Source organism: Cottoperca gobio, chromosome 8 (genome assembly GCF_900634415.1).
Source record: "Cottoperca gobio chromosome 8, fCotGob3.1, whole genome shotgun sequence".
Classification (NCBI taxonomy): Eukaryota; Metazoa; Chordata; class Actinopteri; order Perciformes; family Bovichtidae; genus Cottoperca; species Cottoperca gobio.
In genome coordinates, this window is record NC_041362.1 from 20249139 (window position 1) to 20269473 (window position 20335).

The following is a 20335-nucleotide window of genomic DNA, read 5'->3' on the forward strand; positions in this document are numbered from 1 at the left end:
ATCCGACTAATGTAGATCCTTAAGTATTGTGGAAGAGTACCCAGAACAGCTCTTTAAATAAGGATGTGCCAGTGTTTCAGTCTACGGGTGGTCAGGGAAGACCATCCAACACGAGCATATAAGATGCAGTGGTGCGTCAGGGTTTTGAGGTTTAGTATGAATCTCAGTGCCCCGTGGTAGACAGTATCCAGAGAGCTGAGGCACTGAGATAATGCATTCATATAAACAACATCTCCATAGTCCAGCACAGACAGAAACGTTGCAGAGACTAATCTCTTTCTGGCCTTGAAAGAATCACTATACTATGTATATCACTTTGTTCCTTTATATCATGCTATAACAAGTATTCTAATGATATACTGATGTATGTTGGGCTTAAGTTTCTGTCTTGTAGCTGTGAGTGGGACTCTGTCTGTAGCGGAGCAATCAGTCAGATAATGTGGGTGTTCCTTTGGGTTTATGTAGGTGTCCTCCCCGGGCAGCTGTTTTCACCTGGTGTAATGGGATGTGCTTATGTAACCTTGCCAAAACGTGCTGCTGCCTTGATATAGGAGCAGCTGTGGCCTTAAGCAGTCTTGCAACAAAATGTCTATTGCTCCTCATCTCATTTTTGAGTTGTGGGAGTATTCATACCCTATGGGCTTTGGAAACAATCTATCTCCGTATCTATGTATCTGAATCTATATTTCTGAAGGTCGATCTGTTAGTTACTACATTTATGTAATTTTATAAAAAGAAAAAGTATTCATCAAAAGCTTTTGGCACAGTTTATCCTAATGTTTAGATTATTAAGGAATCAATAAGACAATAAGATAAATAGATACAATTATAATATTGCGACAGTTGCACACTTTAGCAGCACAAATCATCAGTTTATAATAATGTAAAACATGTTTGAATGCATGTGGTGTCCACGTTTTTACTGGGATATATACATATAGTGCACCTGTTTTTAATGTGTTGGTGGTGTCTCAGTGGAGTTCCATTGAATCAGTGGGACACTCCCTGATGACAGACCCCTGTTCAAAACTGGCAGCTATTGTTAGAGTGCCTACTATCTATGTAAGGTAATGTTAATATGGTTCTTATGTATTTTTAATTACTGCTACTACTTATGTTTAAAGATCATCTAACCAACTCCCTGATGAGAGAAAGAGAAATAGAAAGCACGCACAGAGGGTTAGCAACGACAGTGCATACGATATATGAACAGAAGAAGAAACAAAGTCCAGGAGGATCCAGGAAGTTACAAGTCCCAACCAATGAATAGTCTAGCTTTACCCTCCTGTAACACCATGGTGTGTTTTACACAGCTTTAGAGGTAGATATATTTTTGAGGAGCTAGCAGTTTCCAGTCTTCATAAGCTAGGCTAACTGGCTACGAGAGTGGTATCAATCTTCTCATCTATCGCTCTGCAAGAAAGTAAATTAGCCTATTTCACAAAACTATTCCTTTAAAGTTCATTTGATGAGTCAAAGGACCGTAATGTTGTTGAAGGCTTACATCTCCAAGTCTATATTCTAGCATCTATTGCTAGTCTGCTACATCCTGTATGTAATTACCTTAAGGTGAAACCAGAGGGCTGGATTTTCGGTTCGAACCTCCCATGGAATATTTCACACCTCATAATCTTGTGCTTACATTTGCTGCAGTATAATCACATAAGTGTTGTTCTCATAAATATGGAAGTTCATCATGATTAGACATTTGGACCATACTTTTAGTTATTTTTAACACATTACTAATGAAGTGTAAATATGTCTTAGTTTTGCCCTGGCAACTTGTGATTAAAATGTAGGACAACCAATCAGAATGAGCTTTGCCATGACAACAGGGGTAAGAGTTTATCAAAATTTGATAATAGCTCTAAATCATTCATTATGGATAGTTCTGCTATTTCAACATTACCAAATACATGTTAGCTGAGTTGTGGGGATTGCAGTTAGATTACTTTTGTTGGGTTTTGTTTTTGGTTGAGGTCTTTGCTCTCACTTCTTCTCACTGGGTTAAGTTCACGAGTTCCACACATTTTAAGCATACAATAACAATAACAGCATTTATTTTCTATCCAAAAAGATATGAATTTCAACAGCAATCCAGCTAAACCCAAACATATATTTACAGTACCACTCAAAGAGTGTTATTTCAGGCAACCCTGAAATAAATGAAATAACGTTTAGAGTTAATGGTATATGGTTGTGCATTTCTATGCTGAGCTACATGTGATCACACTCACCCTCATTACAGTTCCATGTATTTATTACAGTTACATTTTCAAAATCAATCTGCATTGTTCCTGTCATGAGATACAACATTACATTACAGTACAGGTCATTCAGCAGAAGCTCTTATCCAGAGACTTACAGTGAACTAACTACAGGGACAGTCTCCCTGGAGCTGCTCAGGGTTAAGTACCTTACGCAGGGGCTCAATGGTGGCATCCCTGGTGTTGAACTCACAACCATCTGGTGTTCTGTTTGGAAGCTGTATTACTAGAACAGTAGGCCATCAAAGCAAACTGAAGAAATAAAACTATCAAACAAGCTAATGTTGTGTTGGTGTTCATCCACGATATCCATCCATAGAGGTCACCCATTTTACAGCACTAGAGGTCTTCATATGGGTCGACCTGACCCGGTAGTCTGTCCTGAGACTAATTATATTTAGGGACTCGGGTCTGTGTGTCAATGTGTCCAATACCTGAATGGATCAAGGCGGACTCTCCATCAGCTCTGATCATGTGGTGCCGTGAAGACCTATATTCTGCTAGTAGAACACGAAGATGCACATGTTTGAGCATGTTCAAGCAGATGAATCAATACATATGCCCATGGTTTCATAATATACCACTGATCTAAAGCTGGTGGTCTTCAGTCGGAAAGTGATTCTTTGTAACATAGATCAACATGTCTGTTTACTGATTGGCTGCAGGTACTCTCTCGCTGCACTTTGCCACAAAAAGTCAGACTATCCCTAACTTTTGGGTGTGAATTCGGCGTAATACACTAATGAGGGTTTCAACATTTTCAAAAACGTAATATCACTCCACACATTTGTTAGACGTCAAGCGTACACACAGTATTTTGGTGAGAAACTGACTGTAAACATAATATTTGCTTGTGTACAAGAACTCCACAGGGCACCGTTAATATTTCAGAGACATTGCTTTTTGTATATTTTTCAATTGCACGATTGATTTGAGAACAATTTGAAGGTGATCATGACTAATGGTGATGACATTTTTAATAATGTTATTTCCTCTCAACATGAATTGAAGTGGCAAAAGGCTTCTTTGAAATCAGACCTTTAAATTAAACAATAACACTTTGCTGACACGAACATTAATTTCACCTTGCTTTATTGTAACATAATGGTACTTTAGGTAATTATTTACTTAGGTAATGACATTCCCTTTGCCTTTATAAGAAATACACTTTACTTCTGTAGGTAGAACGTTAAGCTAGTTAGCTTGGAATGCTAACGATTGCAGTTCATGCTCCAGCTGACAGACGCACTGTAAATTCTTACCTATCTCTTACTACAGTTCCATTTACACCACTCCAACATGTGGACAAATTCAAATCTTGACAGGGCTGTTGTGTCTAGTTATGTTTTTAAGCTATGATTGGACAATTTGCTGATCAGGGGAGTTTAGCGATCAATTTGATCATGACTAGTGCAGTGCCCGTTCAAAACAGGACTGTTCAGAACGGGCTGAATGTTTGGCCTGGGGCTTTGCTGCTTGAAGCTTTCTCGAGAACCGCTCATCCAAACAACTTCACACTCAACACTGCACTTCCTTTGGTCCTGAGCAATACATCTTCCATGACATACGTAGTTGCGTCACACATCGTCGAATCAGATCTACATTCTGGCTTACGAGAAAAAATACAAGGGGCAGACTAGGCAGGGTTAGCAACTGGACCCTCAACTAAACAGGTCCCAAAACAACTATAGATATATTATGATGTTTAGATATGAGACATACTGAATTATGTTTCTATTCCTATAGTCTTTGTACCCCAAAATAACTTGCAAAAGGCTCTTAAATATGCAACTGAACTATATACTGCTCACCTACTGTTTACTGCAACTTCAGACAAAAACATTGCACTACTACATGTACCTGACAGAGAAATGTTACAGGTTAGGTTGCAGACTCATTCATTCTTTTAACAAAATATAATGATGAAATATTGTTAGTTTAACTATCTAGCCTCTCTTTCATTCTTCACTTGAAGTAAGAATGTTTTAATGCAGGACTTTTACTGTGCAATATTAATAGTTTTACTTCAGAAACAATGTTTGAGTACTTCTTCTACAACTGCCAATACCAACATTCCCAGCTAGAGAAAGAGTGAAAAGTAAATCAAAGACAGTGTTTGTCTGGGGCCCCAATATCCCTAAATCTACTCCTGGACAGAAACACCAGTGTAATACACTTAGAGGGAGGTCATTTTCAAAAAGGCATATTAGTCACTAGCTTTGAAATAACCACTGCGGTTATAAAGAGGAGCATGGATTTAATTAGCGGAGGTACTTTGCTGGCTAGTGTTGTAAGTTGGTTCAAGTCAAAATAGGAAATAGGCTACAGTCTTACACACGGGGAAAAACACAACCAAGCAACCTTATTTGCGGTCAGACACACCGGTGGTTCAATTCTGCTTCCCGCAGACTATCTGCTCGTGCAGGGAAGTAAAGAAAAGTTTGGTTGTAACATTTTATCCTGCATTAACATTAGTATATCCAGCTGCAGACGACATGGTGGATTCAGTCTGCATAGGCCTGAAGCGCTGTCGATCTCCACCAAATGGTCCGCCTTAAAGGTCAACCCGCCTTAAGTGAGCCGGACACACTGCACTGCTACGTTCACAGCTATAACATTACTGCTGAACTCTTACTCACCGACGGGCCGCCAGAGTAACGTTGTGCCAGGCAGTCACACAGCAGACAACCTCGCAGCTACACTGATGCGGTGAAGACTTACTGGGAAGGAGGCTGCATGTGTCCACGACAATGCACGCAACATTGTGGCTGCTGTCTCTCACAGACGGATGAACTGGGGACTCATTTGTCTTTTTTGCACAGAAACTGGAGTTGCCAATAAATGTTATGTTATTGTTGCAGCTTGGCAAGCATTCCTGCACTAATCTTGTCGGTTAATGGTTAATAATTAGTTAACAAGGGTCGGCTATCAGTCAGAATTCACCCCTAACACACACACACACACACACACACACACACACACACACACACACACACACACACATACACACATAGATTCCTTACTTTATAGTTACATTGGAATTAGGTCTTCAGTATTAACACTTCTGATTGAATATTTTAGGTGATCTGTTAGCTCTTGTAGTGGCAGCGGGCTGACTTTGCCCTTTATGTTGCTGTGCAAAGCAGGGTCCTGATGCCAGCTGAATTCTGCCACCACGTTCTAATTAAATATCATAAAAACAAGTGAACTATTTTAAAATCATGCAAAATGAGTGACCTATCCCTCTCCAAGCTCCAGTGACGTCCATCTGTTCAGGTCTGTAAAAATGTCAGAGTTGCAGTCTCTCCCTCTGTTTCTCCCCCTTCAGCCATATAACCTCATTTTCACACATTCCACATTCTCTTTGAAAATTACCTTCTTTAGTTACTATTTGATATGAGAACCAGCACCTTTTTATATCTCATCGTACCACAGCTGAGTGCTTCTTTGTTGCCGGGGGTTCAGACCATCGATGGAAATGTAATAATTCCTCCAGTCAATGGATGATCATTTGTATAATTGCCTTGTGTAGGCAGGATTTGAATATGGAAGTACTGTGGTCTTTAGATAACATCCATCCCCCTGAAAAGGATTGATTCTGTACATCTTCAGTCTTTGTAAGTTAACACGAAATAAAAACACAGTAGAGACATCAGAGTCCGTGTGACCTGTACCTCACTGTGCTGGCCCACATGAGTTGTGTTTACGTTGTAGATGTGTGGGAGGCCAGCACAGAAGATAGTTCGGTCAGCTGAGCTTAGCTGAGATCAAATCAGATCAATCAAAGTTTGTTAAGCTGTCTTTAGTAAAGCGCAGCACTTTTGCTTCCCATTCCGTTGAGGTCAAACAGCAGGTCCAGCTCGGTTTGGCAGTGAGAATTCTGCCTCTTGTCTTGTGGCGCTGCAGCTTGACATCTTTTTATCTTTTACTTCAGGAGCCACTGATTCACTAAGGGAAGAGAAGAGAAGGAGGATAATTAGTGCTGAAAGGATAAGCTGTGTGGAATAAAACAGAACAAAGGGATGCCTCAGGTTTCAGAAGTTGTGAAGAGAAAGAAAAAAGGAGACACAGAACGTGCGCCTGAGAAAGGATCATGAGAGACAAAGGTAACGGAGAAAAAGGACCAAAACTGTCCGAGTTCCAAACCTTTGCCTCACTCTGAGCAGGTTACGAGTGTAGTGCACTCACAGAGGAAAAGTGAGGAAATGATGTCAAACCAGTCAGTGACTACAATACGTTTCAGCCTGAGCTGTTGACAACCACCACATTCCTACAAAAGGACACATTTGCCTAAAGGGACTTTACAATCTGTACAGAGCACGGCACCCTGTGTACATGCAACCTTCATTTGGAGGGAAAACACATTCATTGTAATTGGCATCAGCTAAACTACAACTGCATTTTAAATCCAATTTTTAGTTTCGGGCTGCTACACAGGAAATATCTGTTATTACAATAACTTGTTGTTGTAGTCCAAGCATATGACTTAACTGTTAACAGATTAAATAGACACAATACATTAGTAGTGTGGATATGGTGGACGAGTTGGGCTTTGGGAGTAAAGATAAAGTCTAGGTGTTTTCACACAGGTATGTGGTCAGCTGGACAAAAGCTGTAGTGATTAAATGCGACTTTTAACAGAAGTAATTAATTAAAGTCTGCTGCTGCTAACAATGTAACTACACGAATAAAGTACAGAGTTGAAATCAATGGGTATGAGTAAGAGAAGAATAAACTGAAAGAGAGAAGAGAGGGAATTAAGAGAGAATAAGCCTGTGAAGGAGAGAAAGACAGAGATATTGAAAATAACTCTTTATTTCCCACCAGGGACCCTCTCATCACCAGCGCTCTCTGCTTTCTGTCTCCAGAGTCTGAGCGCTGGGAACACGTGAGACGATTCATTCCTCTGTACCTGGGTGCGTCACATTTGGCTGTACATCAGTCATTATTTTATTTCTATGTTACTGCTTCTCTCTGGCTGACTGTTTGATCATCTGCCATCATAACACCCATAGAAAATGCAGCAACGCTCGACTGCTTGGGCTGCAGGTGAGGGTTAGCAACTGAGTGAAAATACAGCTCAGGGCGAGTTTATTTCAGTGTTTGCAGTGTTCACAACACAGATGGCCTCAATTAACCCGAGGCAAAACAATCACAATCTTTGTAATGTCCAAGAAAACATGTGCAACTCTGTGCAAGTCCACAGCAGTGGTGTAAAGCAACTACAGCTGGGCTTCTCAACGGGCCCCCAGGGGGTGTTCAGGGAACGTCGGGGCGCTGGAAGCAATATTTTTGAAAGGGGGCGTTTAAGTGTTTTTGGGGGGCGTTTGTTTTATAGGCTCTGCTGTTGTTAAATCTGAGATTTGAAAAAAAAGAGTGAGGCAAAGTCCTTGTTAGTGTAAATTTACTTGGCAATAAACCAAATTGTGAATTGATTCTGACCAGTGTTCAGGCAACTTTGTGTGTTTTTAGACTTTTATTTTTATTTTGCTGAGCGATAAAGTGCTGCTTGAAAAAACTTCACGCCACGATACGTAAATGCACTTTGGATTACCGTCATTACGTCATGGTTTGCGATATCTGAAAAATTCCAACGGTTGCTGCAGTGGTGGGCCGTCAGGGCCATCAAGGCCTTCTCTGCTGGCCTAAACATCATCAGAATATACATTTCATTTTTATATATTTTTTCCACAAATATGTATTAAATTATTCCCCATAGTCTATTCTCTTCATTTCATAGCTTTCCTCTTGGTTGTGCTGCTTCCAGCCTCAGATGGAGATTTGGAGGTCTGGCCTTTATGTTAGAGCTTTTATCCAATCATATTTCAGCCATGATGTGTTGCCAGGGTCCAAGAGATCTGCCCTGAGGCCTTCAGAATCAACAGTGCGGGCGCCTGTAGCTTAAAGTGAACGGAGACAAAACTGTGGCAGTTAACCAATCAGATTTCGAGTTGGCAACACCGGGGCCAGCTAGCAGGCGTACGATAACGTCAGCACGTGCACGTCTTTTGATTGGATATGCACTATTGAGAGGCAGAGCTATGCAGAGCTAGCAAACTTTGAACAAGCAAGTTTGTGTAGATTTCTACAAGCTGGTTTTTTTCAACCCACAATGGCTGCTTATTCTTAAAATCTTAACCTTAATCCCACCAAGGTTTTTGACATATCTCACAGTTCTTCTGTCATTCAAGTTTTTCATGACTTTATCAATCATTTTCTTCACATAATGACTTCATATTAATGTTTTTTGTTTCTGTTATAATTAGATTTAATTTTTTATCCTAATGTGAAGATAAACTCTGAGAAACGTGCGCTTTAGTGCAACATCTCGTGGTTCTGAATGTGTAGAACCTTTTCGAGTTATTAAAAGTTATGTTTTGAGTATTTTAATTTCCTACTACTTTATGCTTCACATCAGTTCACAAGCAAATTTTGTCGACAACATTTGTTTTGTTTTACTTTGACAGCTTTAGTAATTAGTTACTTTGCAGGTGAAGATTGTAGACCTATAATAAACCAGTTTGCACTATTCAACAATATATAAAATTGTTCCAATTGGAGCGGCTTTGTAGATGAGTGCTTACAGCTCATGCCACATCAAATCAAATCAAATCAAATTTATTTGTATAGCCCAATATCACAAATTATACATTTGTCTCAGTGTGCTTTACAGACTGTACAGGATACGACACCCTCTGTCCTTAGACCCTCACATCGCACAAGGAAAAACTTCCTAAAAGAAACCCCAAAATTAAAGGGGAAAAAATGGAAGAAACCTCAGGGAGAGCAACTGAGGAGGGATCCCTCTCCCAGGACGGACAGACGTGCAATAGATGTCGTGTGTACAGGATAAACAACATAGTACAAATACAACATTTGACAGAAATTATGTTGTGTTGGAAAAAAAAAGAAATAGAAAGTTTGGATGAATCCAGGAAAATGTCAATAAGGCTTCCCGGTGTCCAGCAGGACCAGGTCAGCAGGCGCTGTCACGATTCATGATCCTGACGTAAACTTTATCAGTGGCAACCTGCCACATGAGAGACAGACACTCCGGGGATGATACCCCGGATGGTGAGTTAGTAACATACATTTACATAAATGCATACAGATAGAGAGGGAGAAGAAGAGAGAGGGAGAGAAGGAAGAGAGCAGGGAGGTGTCCCCCGGCAGTCTAAGCCTATAGCAGCATAACTAGGGGCTGATCCAGGGCAAACCTGAGCCAGCCCTAACTATAAGCTTTATCAAAAAGGAAAGTCTTTAGCCTACTCTTAAATGTGGAGAGTGTGTCTGCCTCCCGAACACAAACTGGAAGCTGGTTCCACTGGAGAGGAGCTTGATAGCTGAAGGCTCTGGCTCCCATTGTACTCTTAGAGACTCTAGGAACCACAAGTAACCCTGCAGTCTGGGAGCGCAATGCTCTAGTTGGTTTATAAGGTACTATGAGATCTTTAACACATTACACAACGTCCCAGGTTCCATTCTCGCCCCCTGTCCGGTCTCTGTCCCCGCACTGTCAAATAAAAGCCCTGAAACATCTTTACAACATTAAATATTCACAAAGAAATGTGCAACAATCCAAGTTCAAATTTGTTGTTAAACCTTTTTAGTTGTAATGTGCAAACACGGCCAAGACTGCAACCCTGCTGCTTATTGTTGTACTCATTTATTTGTATTTGAAAGAGACCAATACAATATTAAAGATAGCATCTGATGTATTCTACCAGAGTTCTATTAAAGTGTCTTTTCATCTGCATTGTTATTAGTGTGCAATAATAATAATGATTTATTTATTTGGAAGCAGTTGAGGGAATTCAGCCAAAGACAAAAGAAACAACATTCGCTGCCAAAACACTTTTATTGCCAGTGAGTCAGCTCAGAGAAGAAGAGGTGGAGAGACATAAAGAGAAATAAAGAGAATAAATGTGCATTTAAGAATAGAGTAAAGCTACTGTTCTGGCCTGCGAGAAATTGTAACAACTGACTTGAATTATTTACTTTAGGTATCCCGCTAGAGCCAGAGCGTGCGATGAGCCTGAACAATTTGACTTCAAAGTCTCACCTTTAATAAGTGCACATGTTATTACTGCAGATGTCCTGGAGGACTGAGCAGAACCTGTAGTTGTTATCTACCTGTCTGTCTTTCCAGAGCACTGTTGACTCAGGATGGTTTCAGGCAAGGCTCCGACACGGTGCTCTCTCTGCTCTTTGATACACAAACTCCTGATGAGGCTCTGGATTGTAACAAGCCAATATCAAAGGGAAGCAGAGGCCAAGCAATCCATTGATGTTGTGGCGAGCACGCCGGGCTTGACCGGATCGATAACAAAGATATTCGAAGAGCACAGAGCACTGAGGGGATTCGAGGACTCCCACACTCTCTGCGTAACATTTCCACATTTGTGTGTGTGTGTGTGTGTGTGTGTGTGTGTGTGTGTGTGTGTGTGTGTGTGTGTGTGTGTGTGTGTGTGTGTGTGCATGTGTGTGTGTGCATGTGTGTATGATGCACCACAGTGTTTGTCTTTAACGCCAACCAGCTCACCCACGCACTTCCAGTTTTAAATCTGCACTAACAGACAATACACTCCCACACATGTCTTTTTAACTCCATGTGTCTCACCCTTCTCCTCGAGATCTCCCTCTCTGTTTCATTCTCTATTTTCACATTGTCAAGACGCTGCTGACACGGAGCAATGCTCAGTCAACCTTCCTTCTGGGCCAGAGGCAGCGTTAATGATCAGCTGTATCTCTTTACTCGTAAGGACCTTCTTCTGTCTTGTCTCAGCTGCTCACGGCTAACCTAAGTGAATAATCGTATTTGTGTCAGCGCACATTCCAGGTGATTATAACATGAATTCTCCTGTTTACCTTGAAAGCAATGGAGATTATAGTATTTATAGAGTTGTAAAATGCAGTTTCATAGATCTCATGTACCTGTTACATAAAGTGGAGGATCCAGCACCCCATTTAACCAAATGTGCAAGATGCAGATTGCAATGGAGAACATGGGATAACTAGAGACACTAGGACTGGGCGTGGTGTGTGTGTGTGTGTGTGTGTGTGTGTGTGTGTGTGTGTGTGTGTGTGTGCGTGCGTGCGTGCGTGCGTGCGTGTGCGTGTGAGTGTGTGTGTGTGTGTGTGTGTGTATGTGTGTGTGTGTGTGTGTGTGTGTGTGTGTGTGTGTGTGTATGTGCGTGCGTGCGTATGTGTGTGTGTGTGTGTGTGTGTATGTGTGTGTGTGTGTGTGTGTTTGTATGTGTGTGTGTGTATGTGTGTGTGTGTGCGTGCGTGCGTGCGTGCGTGCGTGTGTGTGTTTTCTCTTAGAACAACTCAGCAGTTCAACAGGGAGCTCTACTAGTTTCTCAGAGCAGATGATCGTCACAGAAACACAACAACAGTAATGGTTGTATTCTTATATTTGCTCTTAGTACTCATTGAAATAACCACAGATAACATGTGTGTGTGTGTGTGTGTGTGTGTGTGTGTGTGTGTGTGTGTGTGTGTGTGTGTGTGTGTGTGTGTGTGTGTGTGTGTGTGTGTGTGTGTGTAAACACCTGCTACTATAGCATCACAACCGTTCAAGATGCAGTCACAAAACTTTACAGGTGTGTAGTCGGGATCAAAATGGAGGCCGAGTTCGAAGATGGGTGTGGCAGAAGTACCTACAGGGTATGTGGGCTGCGCTAGCAAAGTAGGTGATCATTTATGTTACGGTCATACTGTACCCTGTAATAGTAATAGAATAGGAACAGTAGTTAGATACAGTAAATGAATAACTGCAGTATAAATGATAACTGCAGTATAAATGATAACTGCAGTATAAATTCCTCCCAAACATCAGGTAATTGCTCAGTAGGTCATGGTGCTACAGTATACTGTAAGATCTTTGTACGATCCCAAACTGTTACCCTTCTTATTCCATAACACGTCTTGTTCGCCAGTTCCTACATATATGAAATGGTACGTACTGTACTGGTACACCATGAGTACAAAAGATTACACCGTAACTCTGCTATATTTACGCTGTAAATACAAAGCGTTAAAAAGAGTGATTTATTATCTCCACTTCCTGGTTGTTTATCAGGGAGTGAATGTGGTCCATGAGCCTGAGAGAATTGGCAAAAATATCTCCAGTTTTGGCACAAGCATGTAAAAACTGCCCTAATTAGCTTTAAAGGGATGGAAAGTGTAATAAAAAATCATACTTGGCATTCATTTCTGGCAGAATAGAATATTTGATTATTTATTCATGCTGAAACCACACCGCTACTCCCTGCCCCCTCCCCCCTCATCCACATTACCTCTGTACTGCGGGCGGAGGGCACGGTTGTTGGGGCAGTCTCGGCCCTGCTTGCTGAAGTTGATGTTGGTTCGGATGCAGCGCTGCAGCAGAGGCTGGGCGGGCCGGGTGTTGTCGCTCATACTCAGGAAGATCTTGTAGGGCTCATTCTGGCTCAGGAGGCGCAGGGAGTGCATCTGCAGAGAAGTGGGGATGCAAAGGAGAACGGATGGACACGGAGATTGGTAGAGCTTATTTGAGTTCAGCTGTACAGTTTAATTCACAAACACAATTCTGTTCAGCTCAGTTCGGTCAGGTCAGGAAGCAACCATGGCTTCAAGCACAAGTCTCATAGCGGCTCGGCTGAAGAAGGACTCTAGTCCACATGCTCTGTGGGCCCAAACATTTAGCAAGTTGGAGGAAGCAAGAGGCAGCTTGTGAGGGCTTTTCTGGCATATGCGCCCAGTAAGCATCTTTCATAGGACTTAATGGGGCATCAGCTTTGAACTCTTTTGAATTCTCCTTAATACGTCAATACAATTAGTGGAGTTCCCTTTAACAAATGAAAACCTGTAAATATCACTAAAGTCAATGTCGAAAAGAAGTAAGAGAGAGAGAGAGAGAGAGAGAGAGAGAGAGAGAGAGAGAGAGAGAGAGAGAGAGAGAGAGAGAGAGAGAGAGGGAGGGTTGAGATCAAAGGGTGTGAGTGAGAGCAGGAGTACATAAAGAGTAAATGGCAGATGGTGTGTGAGAGGTGATTACATTGATGCATGCAGGTTAAAGCTTGCATGTGTTGCACTTTGACGCTGAGCTTCCTGATTTGAAGAGCTGGGATTTGAATGTGATCTATCCAGCTGCTTTTCAGTGACATAAAAAAAGCTCTCTGGTCAGAAGCGAGGAACAACATGTTGTGTTGATATTTAGCTGTGTCACTGTGACTGCGTGCACATTTTTTCCGACTGAATCTCTTCCGTCCTTACTGCTGTCAAAAAGATACAGATAAAGAAGGAGAATCTTTGTGGGGCTTTGGAGACTACTCAGAGACATTTGGATTGTTGTGTGTGCTCTGTGTATATATGCAGTGCATTTCATCCCAGCACTGTTACAGCACAGCCTCTTTCATCTGATCCAGCGGTTCCCAGCTGCTTTCTTTAAGGGACCCCTTTCTATCACTCAGTAGACTGACAACCCCTGACTAACGTTACGTGACATATTTTATATATATTTAATATTATATGCAATGCATAACAATAACAGTGCAGAACAACTTAAACTGTGCAGTTAACCCAAATAGTGAATAACTGCAGGAAGTTTTGTGTGAAACGAGCGATTGGGATGCATATCGAGCAGATTATTTCCTGTGATTACTGCATCAGAGAAGACTTTTCCTCTTATGTTTAGGAACTTTTAAAACAGTTCTCTGTATTATGTGTTCTTTTGAATGTTTAACAATCACACATACAGTATTTGATAGGCTTCTTTTGTGTGTGTTCTTCTCCCTGACACTTGGACATTGTTCTATTAGCTCTTTGGTTGTTTTAACTGCAGACTTTTCTGATGCAGGACGAGGCTGTTGAGCAGAGAGGGATAATGCCCTTATCCTGTCAAACAAAGTTTGTATCTTAAATAGTATTCCAAACTTTAAAAACAACAATTTTGTTAAGTTATCTTCACAGAAAATGAATGAAATCCTGAGATATAAATCAACTGTACGTATATATATTTATATATATTAAGTCACTCTCACACTCTAAAGGCCTTGTGACCCCCGTGAAGCTTTGGTGACCCCACTGCTGGTCCAGACCCGGGGGTTGGGAACTACTATCCAAACCATCTAGGAACAAAGTAAGTGCTTTCTGTTACAGGTTATGAAATCACAAGTTACAACTCAAACCTGCACCCTTGTGCCGGCAAGGAAATTACAAATCCCATTTCATGTTCTCAGGCTGAGTCCTTAGCAGCACCAGGCGAGGCTCCAATCCGACCTGCAGCCCTTAACTGCATGTCGTCCCCACCTGTATATCATTGGCTGCACTATCTAATAAAGGCAAAACCCCCCAAAGAAATAATATATAAAAAAAAACATTTCTACCACAATCCACAGAATGCTTGCTGTTTTTCCCAGGTCAGTTTTACTTCTCCTTCACTCATGTACCTGCATCTGTGTCACGTAGACAGGCTTGTTGATGAGTATCCACGTTGAAGTCTCGTAGCAGGGAGGGATGGTGATGGAGCCCTCGTAGGTGATGTAGCGCGTGGTGTCAGGGTAAAGTTCACCTATGTTCAGGCCCATTAATAAGAAAGCATCATCTAGAGAGAGAGAGAGAGAGAGAGAGAGAGAGAGAGAGAGAGAGAGAGAGAGAGAGAGAGAGAGAGAGAGAGAGAGAGAGTGGCGGTTATGTGGTGTGTTGTGTGAAAGTCCGTTATGTTCAGACCCATGAGCAGTAGAGCACTGTCAAAGGAAAAAAGAGAGAGATGAGAGTGTGTGTGTGTGTGTGTGTGTGTGGTTTATGTAGAACATTGCATCAGGGTATGAATCTATAATGTTTGGACCAATTAAAAGGAATGATTTGCCTGAGAAAAAACATAAATATGTTGGAGCAGTGAATGCTTTATATTAATTAGGAACAAGAATCTGTTCACACAGTCACATTATGGGGACTCACCTCCCATTTATGGACAAACTGTAGCCTGTGGGAAACAGATACCGTTCAATTTTAAGGTTAAGACCTGCTTCTTGGTTTAGATTAGCATATATGTTTAAAGAATTAATACAAGTCAATGCGATGTCCTCGTACGTGACAAAAACAAGTTTATGTGTGTGTCTGTGTGGTCGCATAGCTTTGCTATGTTCAGCCCCATTAACAGGAAGGAATTCTCCAGAGGGTCATACATATTCACAGCAGAGGTTGGAAAACAGATTTTGGCAATGTAGCACTGATTTGTATGAAATTAAGAATGCATTCTTGCTGAAGGGAAGCACCGGGAAACTTGTGTGTGTGAGTGTTGTTGTGTTACAGTATGTAGAGCAGTCTTGACTAGATGTCCCATTATCGAAAATGAACTATCTACAAGAGAAAGAAGAAGTTAGCATATTTTAGACCTCAAAAGTTTATAGCAATGCTGCTGCAGGGCTCTGGGGATGGCAATATCGGCCTGTCAGTCATCCGGTCGATTGCCATGACACCTAGTTCAGACATTCATGATGGATTTTAATCACTTTGACAATCCCTTAACTTTTCATGTAGCGACATCGTCAAATAAACATCAAAATTTCGTCCATCCCTTTCGTTTATGACCAAATTCCTGCAGAACCAATGACATTCCCATCATGCTGAGCTACAACGTGGAGCTCTTTAGCAAATGTTAGCATGCTAAGCGTGGTAGCAACCAAAAACATGCTAATGTTAGCATTTAGCTCAAAGCACTGCTGTGTCTAAGCAGCTGCGAGCATGGTTGTGGTCTCTTGGCGCCCTATTCTCATGGGAAATGGATCTTAGACTGAGAATAGACTTCTGTTTCTGGTGCAACGTCAATCTGTTGACAATTTGATGATTTTGTCAACAAAAAGAAACAAAATACTTATAGTGCAGAAATAATGCAAAAATCCCTCAAATGTGGATAAGCACATTTGTTGAAACATTCTCTTGCCAGTTAATGCTTTTAACATTATTTAATTTGGTATTAAGCAGGAACGTTGGTAAAGCACTGATTTACAAGTTGACTTGAGTAATCTACACGTATCCACAGCTGCTGTATGAAAAGCATCTCCTTCAGTTCATTAAATACCTGCAGCCATCTGAAGGCAGCAGGACACATACAATGATACATCTGCAGCCTCTGGTTTGAAGTGTCAGGCCAGAGAGCCATGTCACTACACACAGTCTGTGCGCCCGGCCACTCACCGCTAGTCATTGCACTTGCATGATTAAAATAGGGCCATGTGTCATATGGGGTTACTGAATACTGAGAAACTTTACTTGAGAAATCCTTAAGTATCCAGACCTACATTCACGTCCGCTCCAAAAATGACTCCAAGAACATTGGCCCATTACTGAAAACTTCCTGTTGGACACCAAGGGTTTTTTAGACGTCTCATATTATGTGGCAAATAAGTATTTTTCAGCAGATTTAAAGATCTCTTTAATTACAAGACAGATACAGTCCTGACGATGTGCAAAGAATGAGCTTTTCTAGGGACAAAACACAAGTGGAGACTGTGTGTGTGAGCGAGAGAGAGAGAGAGAGAGAGAGAGTCTGTGTGTCTTACGTTTGTAGTTGATTCTGGTGATGGTGTCTCTATTGAGCATGCGGTTGAGGAAGACGTTGGAGTTTTCAGAGAGCTAAGAGATGAGGAAAACAGAGGGGGATCAAATGTTCATCACAAAGCCCAGTACAACACACACACACACACACACACACACACACACACACACACACACACACACACACACACACACACAAACTGCAGTAAAACACAAGTAGCAAGTGGCCTGAAGGACTGAAACAATGAACTTTACTGTAATGCAATGTTTGAATTTTGTATATGACAATCCATAATCCACAACTGAGAGGATATGTTTTAAATCTACCATATGTTAGCCAAATGTGTTTGTGTCTGAGTTCATTGTGTTTCACTGAACTCCCAGAAGGACATGCAGACCTTTATGAAGATGGAGACCACAGCGATACCATGGGGGCTCCTCGCTGCCTCGGTGTAGTTGGTATACAGATCCTGGTTATAATGGATCAACTGGACCTGAAAGACAGTCAGAGAGCTTTACAAGCTGAACCAGAGTTACTACAGCAGGACTGCATCAAGTCATATGTTCCAGTTTGAGTTATGGTTCTGATTAATGTACAAATGTTTTTAATTTTAAAGGAATAAATAAAGACAATGTAAAACTGCCCTTTTTGCAGCAGCAGCTTTTATGATGAACTGAAATTCTGTCCTGAAGTCATTCTATGTCTTTGTTCATGATGAACAAACTAACTAACAATCCACGTAAAGCCGGTTTAAAAAACTAAAATATAGAGATATTTCAAACAACCTTCAGCCGAAACACATATGATCTATTAAAGGGCTTTGTAAATGACTTAAAATGAATGAATGTATCATTGAGGTGAATCAGAGGTTACTCCTCCAAACAAAAGACAAGAAAAAGGAGGGAAGAGTAAATCATGTCCATATGTGTGTTGAGTCAGCAAGGATAACATAAATAATAGAAAGTAAAACAAAATGCCTGAGAGCCTACTTTGAATTGTCACCTGGCGCCTGAATTTTGTGTTTTCCTTTTGTATGAATAAAGACATTTCCCCCTCCCCCCCTCACCCTTCTATTGAATATGTCATTCCCCCAATGTTGAAATTAAACATCCTTGTTCACAGGCTTGTTTTACAGACACACATTTTATTAGTAGTCATTCCAGGCATATATTTATGTTATTATTTGTATAATTTATCATCCTCTGTGTGTCCCTGTGTGTTTGTGTGTATCTGTGTATAAGTGTGTATTTTGAATCCACTGCTTGCCACCTCTGTCTTATTCCTTACCTCTCCTGGAAAGCCCTGTCCATTGAGGAGGTGCTCTGAGCCCTGGGATTCCTCGCTCCCAAAATGGAGGCGGACCTCCTCCAGCCTGTAGCTGTAGCCCAGTGGGCCCCCTGAGATGTTCACCAGGTGAGCTTTGTCCGGCCGCAGGGACACGTGCTTCCCCGTGTTGTACATGGTGCCTCCCATCTGCAGATAAAACAGACAGGGAGACAATATGATGGCTGTAATGTCACTGCTACTCTAATACCACTGCAACAGATTACATGACATCTGACTTATATTAAGTAACTGGTCTATTATGATGGTAAATGGTGATACTCATATAGGCTGACTATACTAATGTACAGAATGAGGGGCTAACGGGCTTAAACCGTAACCACAGTTTGGTTCTAGGCACCGGACTGCAACAGACGAACCAAAATTCCACATACTGTATAAAACCGGCTGAAAACATGGCAAGAGATTCAACCACATATCTCGCTGAATCCTGGCCAAGATAAACAGAAAAAACTGGTATCAGGCACAAAAAAGATTACTTATTTGTTTGTTCGCTCACAGCTGGGTTCCAGGGATGACGATCTCAGTTGAAATCCTTAAAACCTGAAAACCTGAAAACCCCTGAACTTGGGTTTAAGCATCATAAACTATGATAGTAACGTTACCTGATAAGCATCAGCATGTTAGCTGATTTGAAAGTTTAGCATTTTTAAGTGTAGCCTGGCAGACCTGAAGACTCTTTGTCTTGTTTTCTCTTTCTTTTAGTGTCATAGTCAGAAAGAAATCACGTATCACTTCTGCAGAACACTGGAAATACAACTACTTCTCATGGCTTGATAAAAGTCAGTCAAAGTTTCCTTTTAATGCAACAGCACTGGAGATAAACTGTAACAAGCGTTTGGTCTATTACCATGTGGGTGTTGCTTCATGACACTGTTGCCGTAAGTGCTGTAATGAGCCCCTTTTCTATTTTGAACACCGGTAATCCCATCGCCTCCGGCCCGCAGCACCATGACCCACTTATACAACTATACAAGCTTTGCCTTCTGTCAAAATACACAATGGAAAAGAAGAATGTACTGTGATGTGCAACAGGGTTTGATGCAATCATATATTTTATGGAGACTTCAGTGAACATAATAACGGAACAAGATGACAGTTCTGCCCTACCTGTTCACTCTGGATATTAATGTTACCTTATGCTAAGTTATATTAAGTAACTAGAGCGAGAGTATGTTGTAGGGAGGACAAAAGAACTCCAGAGTCTTGGTCGGTAGTGGTTGTGTGTTCATGTACTGAAGGCCCAAACATTATTTTACATTATTCTTATTAACTATTATTTCTTATTAATATGTTATGGGCCTATTAACCTTTAACCCATTTATAGTTTTCCTCAGGCTTTTTCAAAGGGCTTAGTGCGCTATTCTACCTCAATCACAGCCAGTCAGCCAACAAACAAATCAAACAAAAACTAAAAACACAGAAGAAGAACCAAATCTGTGGCCAAGAAGTTAAGATCTTAATGTAAAAAAGCATTTAATTATTCAGAATCTGAAGCTACAGTGAAGATTAACCTTGAGATAAAAACCTTGGTACCATTTTTGGTTTGTTTTTTCACAAGTTTGAGCAAAAATAACTTCTGTGAAAGTGCTTTAGCATGAGATATATATATTTTGATGACTAAAACTGACATAAAACAACTCATATTTGACAAAAATTAATTTGTCAAAACTAAATCAAAATCCGGAACCACAATTCAACTGCACTCTCTCTATATTACAAATATTAGTGTAAGATTATGATTTGAACCGGACAGTACAACAGTAACTAAAGCATCAACATAATTAATTATAGAGCTTTCCTTCTTTCGTTAAATCCCACCGTACCAAAGTTCTGCATGGTCTGAACTAATCCCACAGACAACACACATGAAGCACTATTCTAGCATATTTAAATTTTCTGATGAAACCAGAGCAGAAAATGGAGATAAACAACCTTATCCCGATAACTAAACCCAGATCATTCCAGGCCTCAAAATACTCTTTAAGAAAAATATGGATTCCAGTGCAGGTACAAAGTCCATCTTTCTCTCCACTGGCTGTAGTGTATCAGTGTAATGTGAATGTATCTGTAGAGTGATGTCTTGTTTACTGTGGCTTCTTCTATTGCCCTTTGCAGTCAATGTAGGGTCCTTTTGCCTTGCTTTGACAAACAGAACAAATTCTTCTATATTTACAGT

The 20335-nt window shown here is 40.9% G+C and overlaps 1 protein-coding gene across 1 annotated transcript in view; it reads right to left on the bottom strand.

Annotated features, from left to right (window-relative positions):
* Window positions 1-2035: 2035 nt before the first annotated feature.
* The window catches only part of LOC115012659 (carbonic anhydrase-related protein 10-like), a 77606-nt gene continuing 59306 nt past the window's right edge, over window positions 2036-20335 (bottom strand). Inside the window, exons 4-9 of the mRNA XM_029438379.1 lie at window positions 18100-18285; window positions 17210-17305; window positions 16817-16889; window positions 14702-14856; window positions 12569-12743; window positions 2036-6215 (exon numbers count right to left, since the gene is read on the bottom strand). Coding sequence (XP_029294239.1) covers window positions 6193-6215; window positions 12569-12743; window positions 14702-14856; window positions 16817-16889; window positions 17210-17305; window positions 18100-18285 — 708 coding nt within the window. The 3' untranslated portion in view covers window positions 2036-6192. The remainder of the gene's footprint in view (window positions 6216-12568; window positions 12744-14701; window positions 14857-16816; window positions 16890-17209; window positions 17306-18099; window positions 18286-20335) is intronic.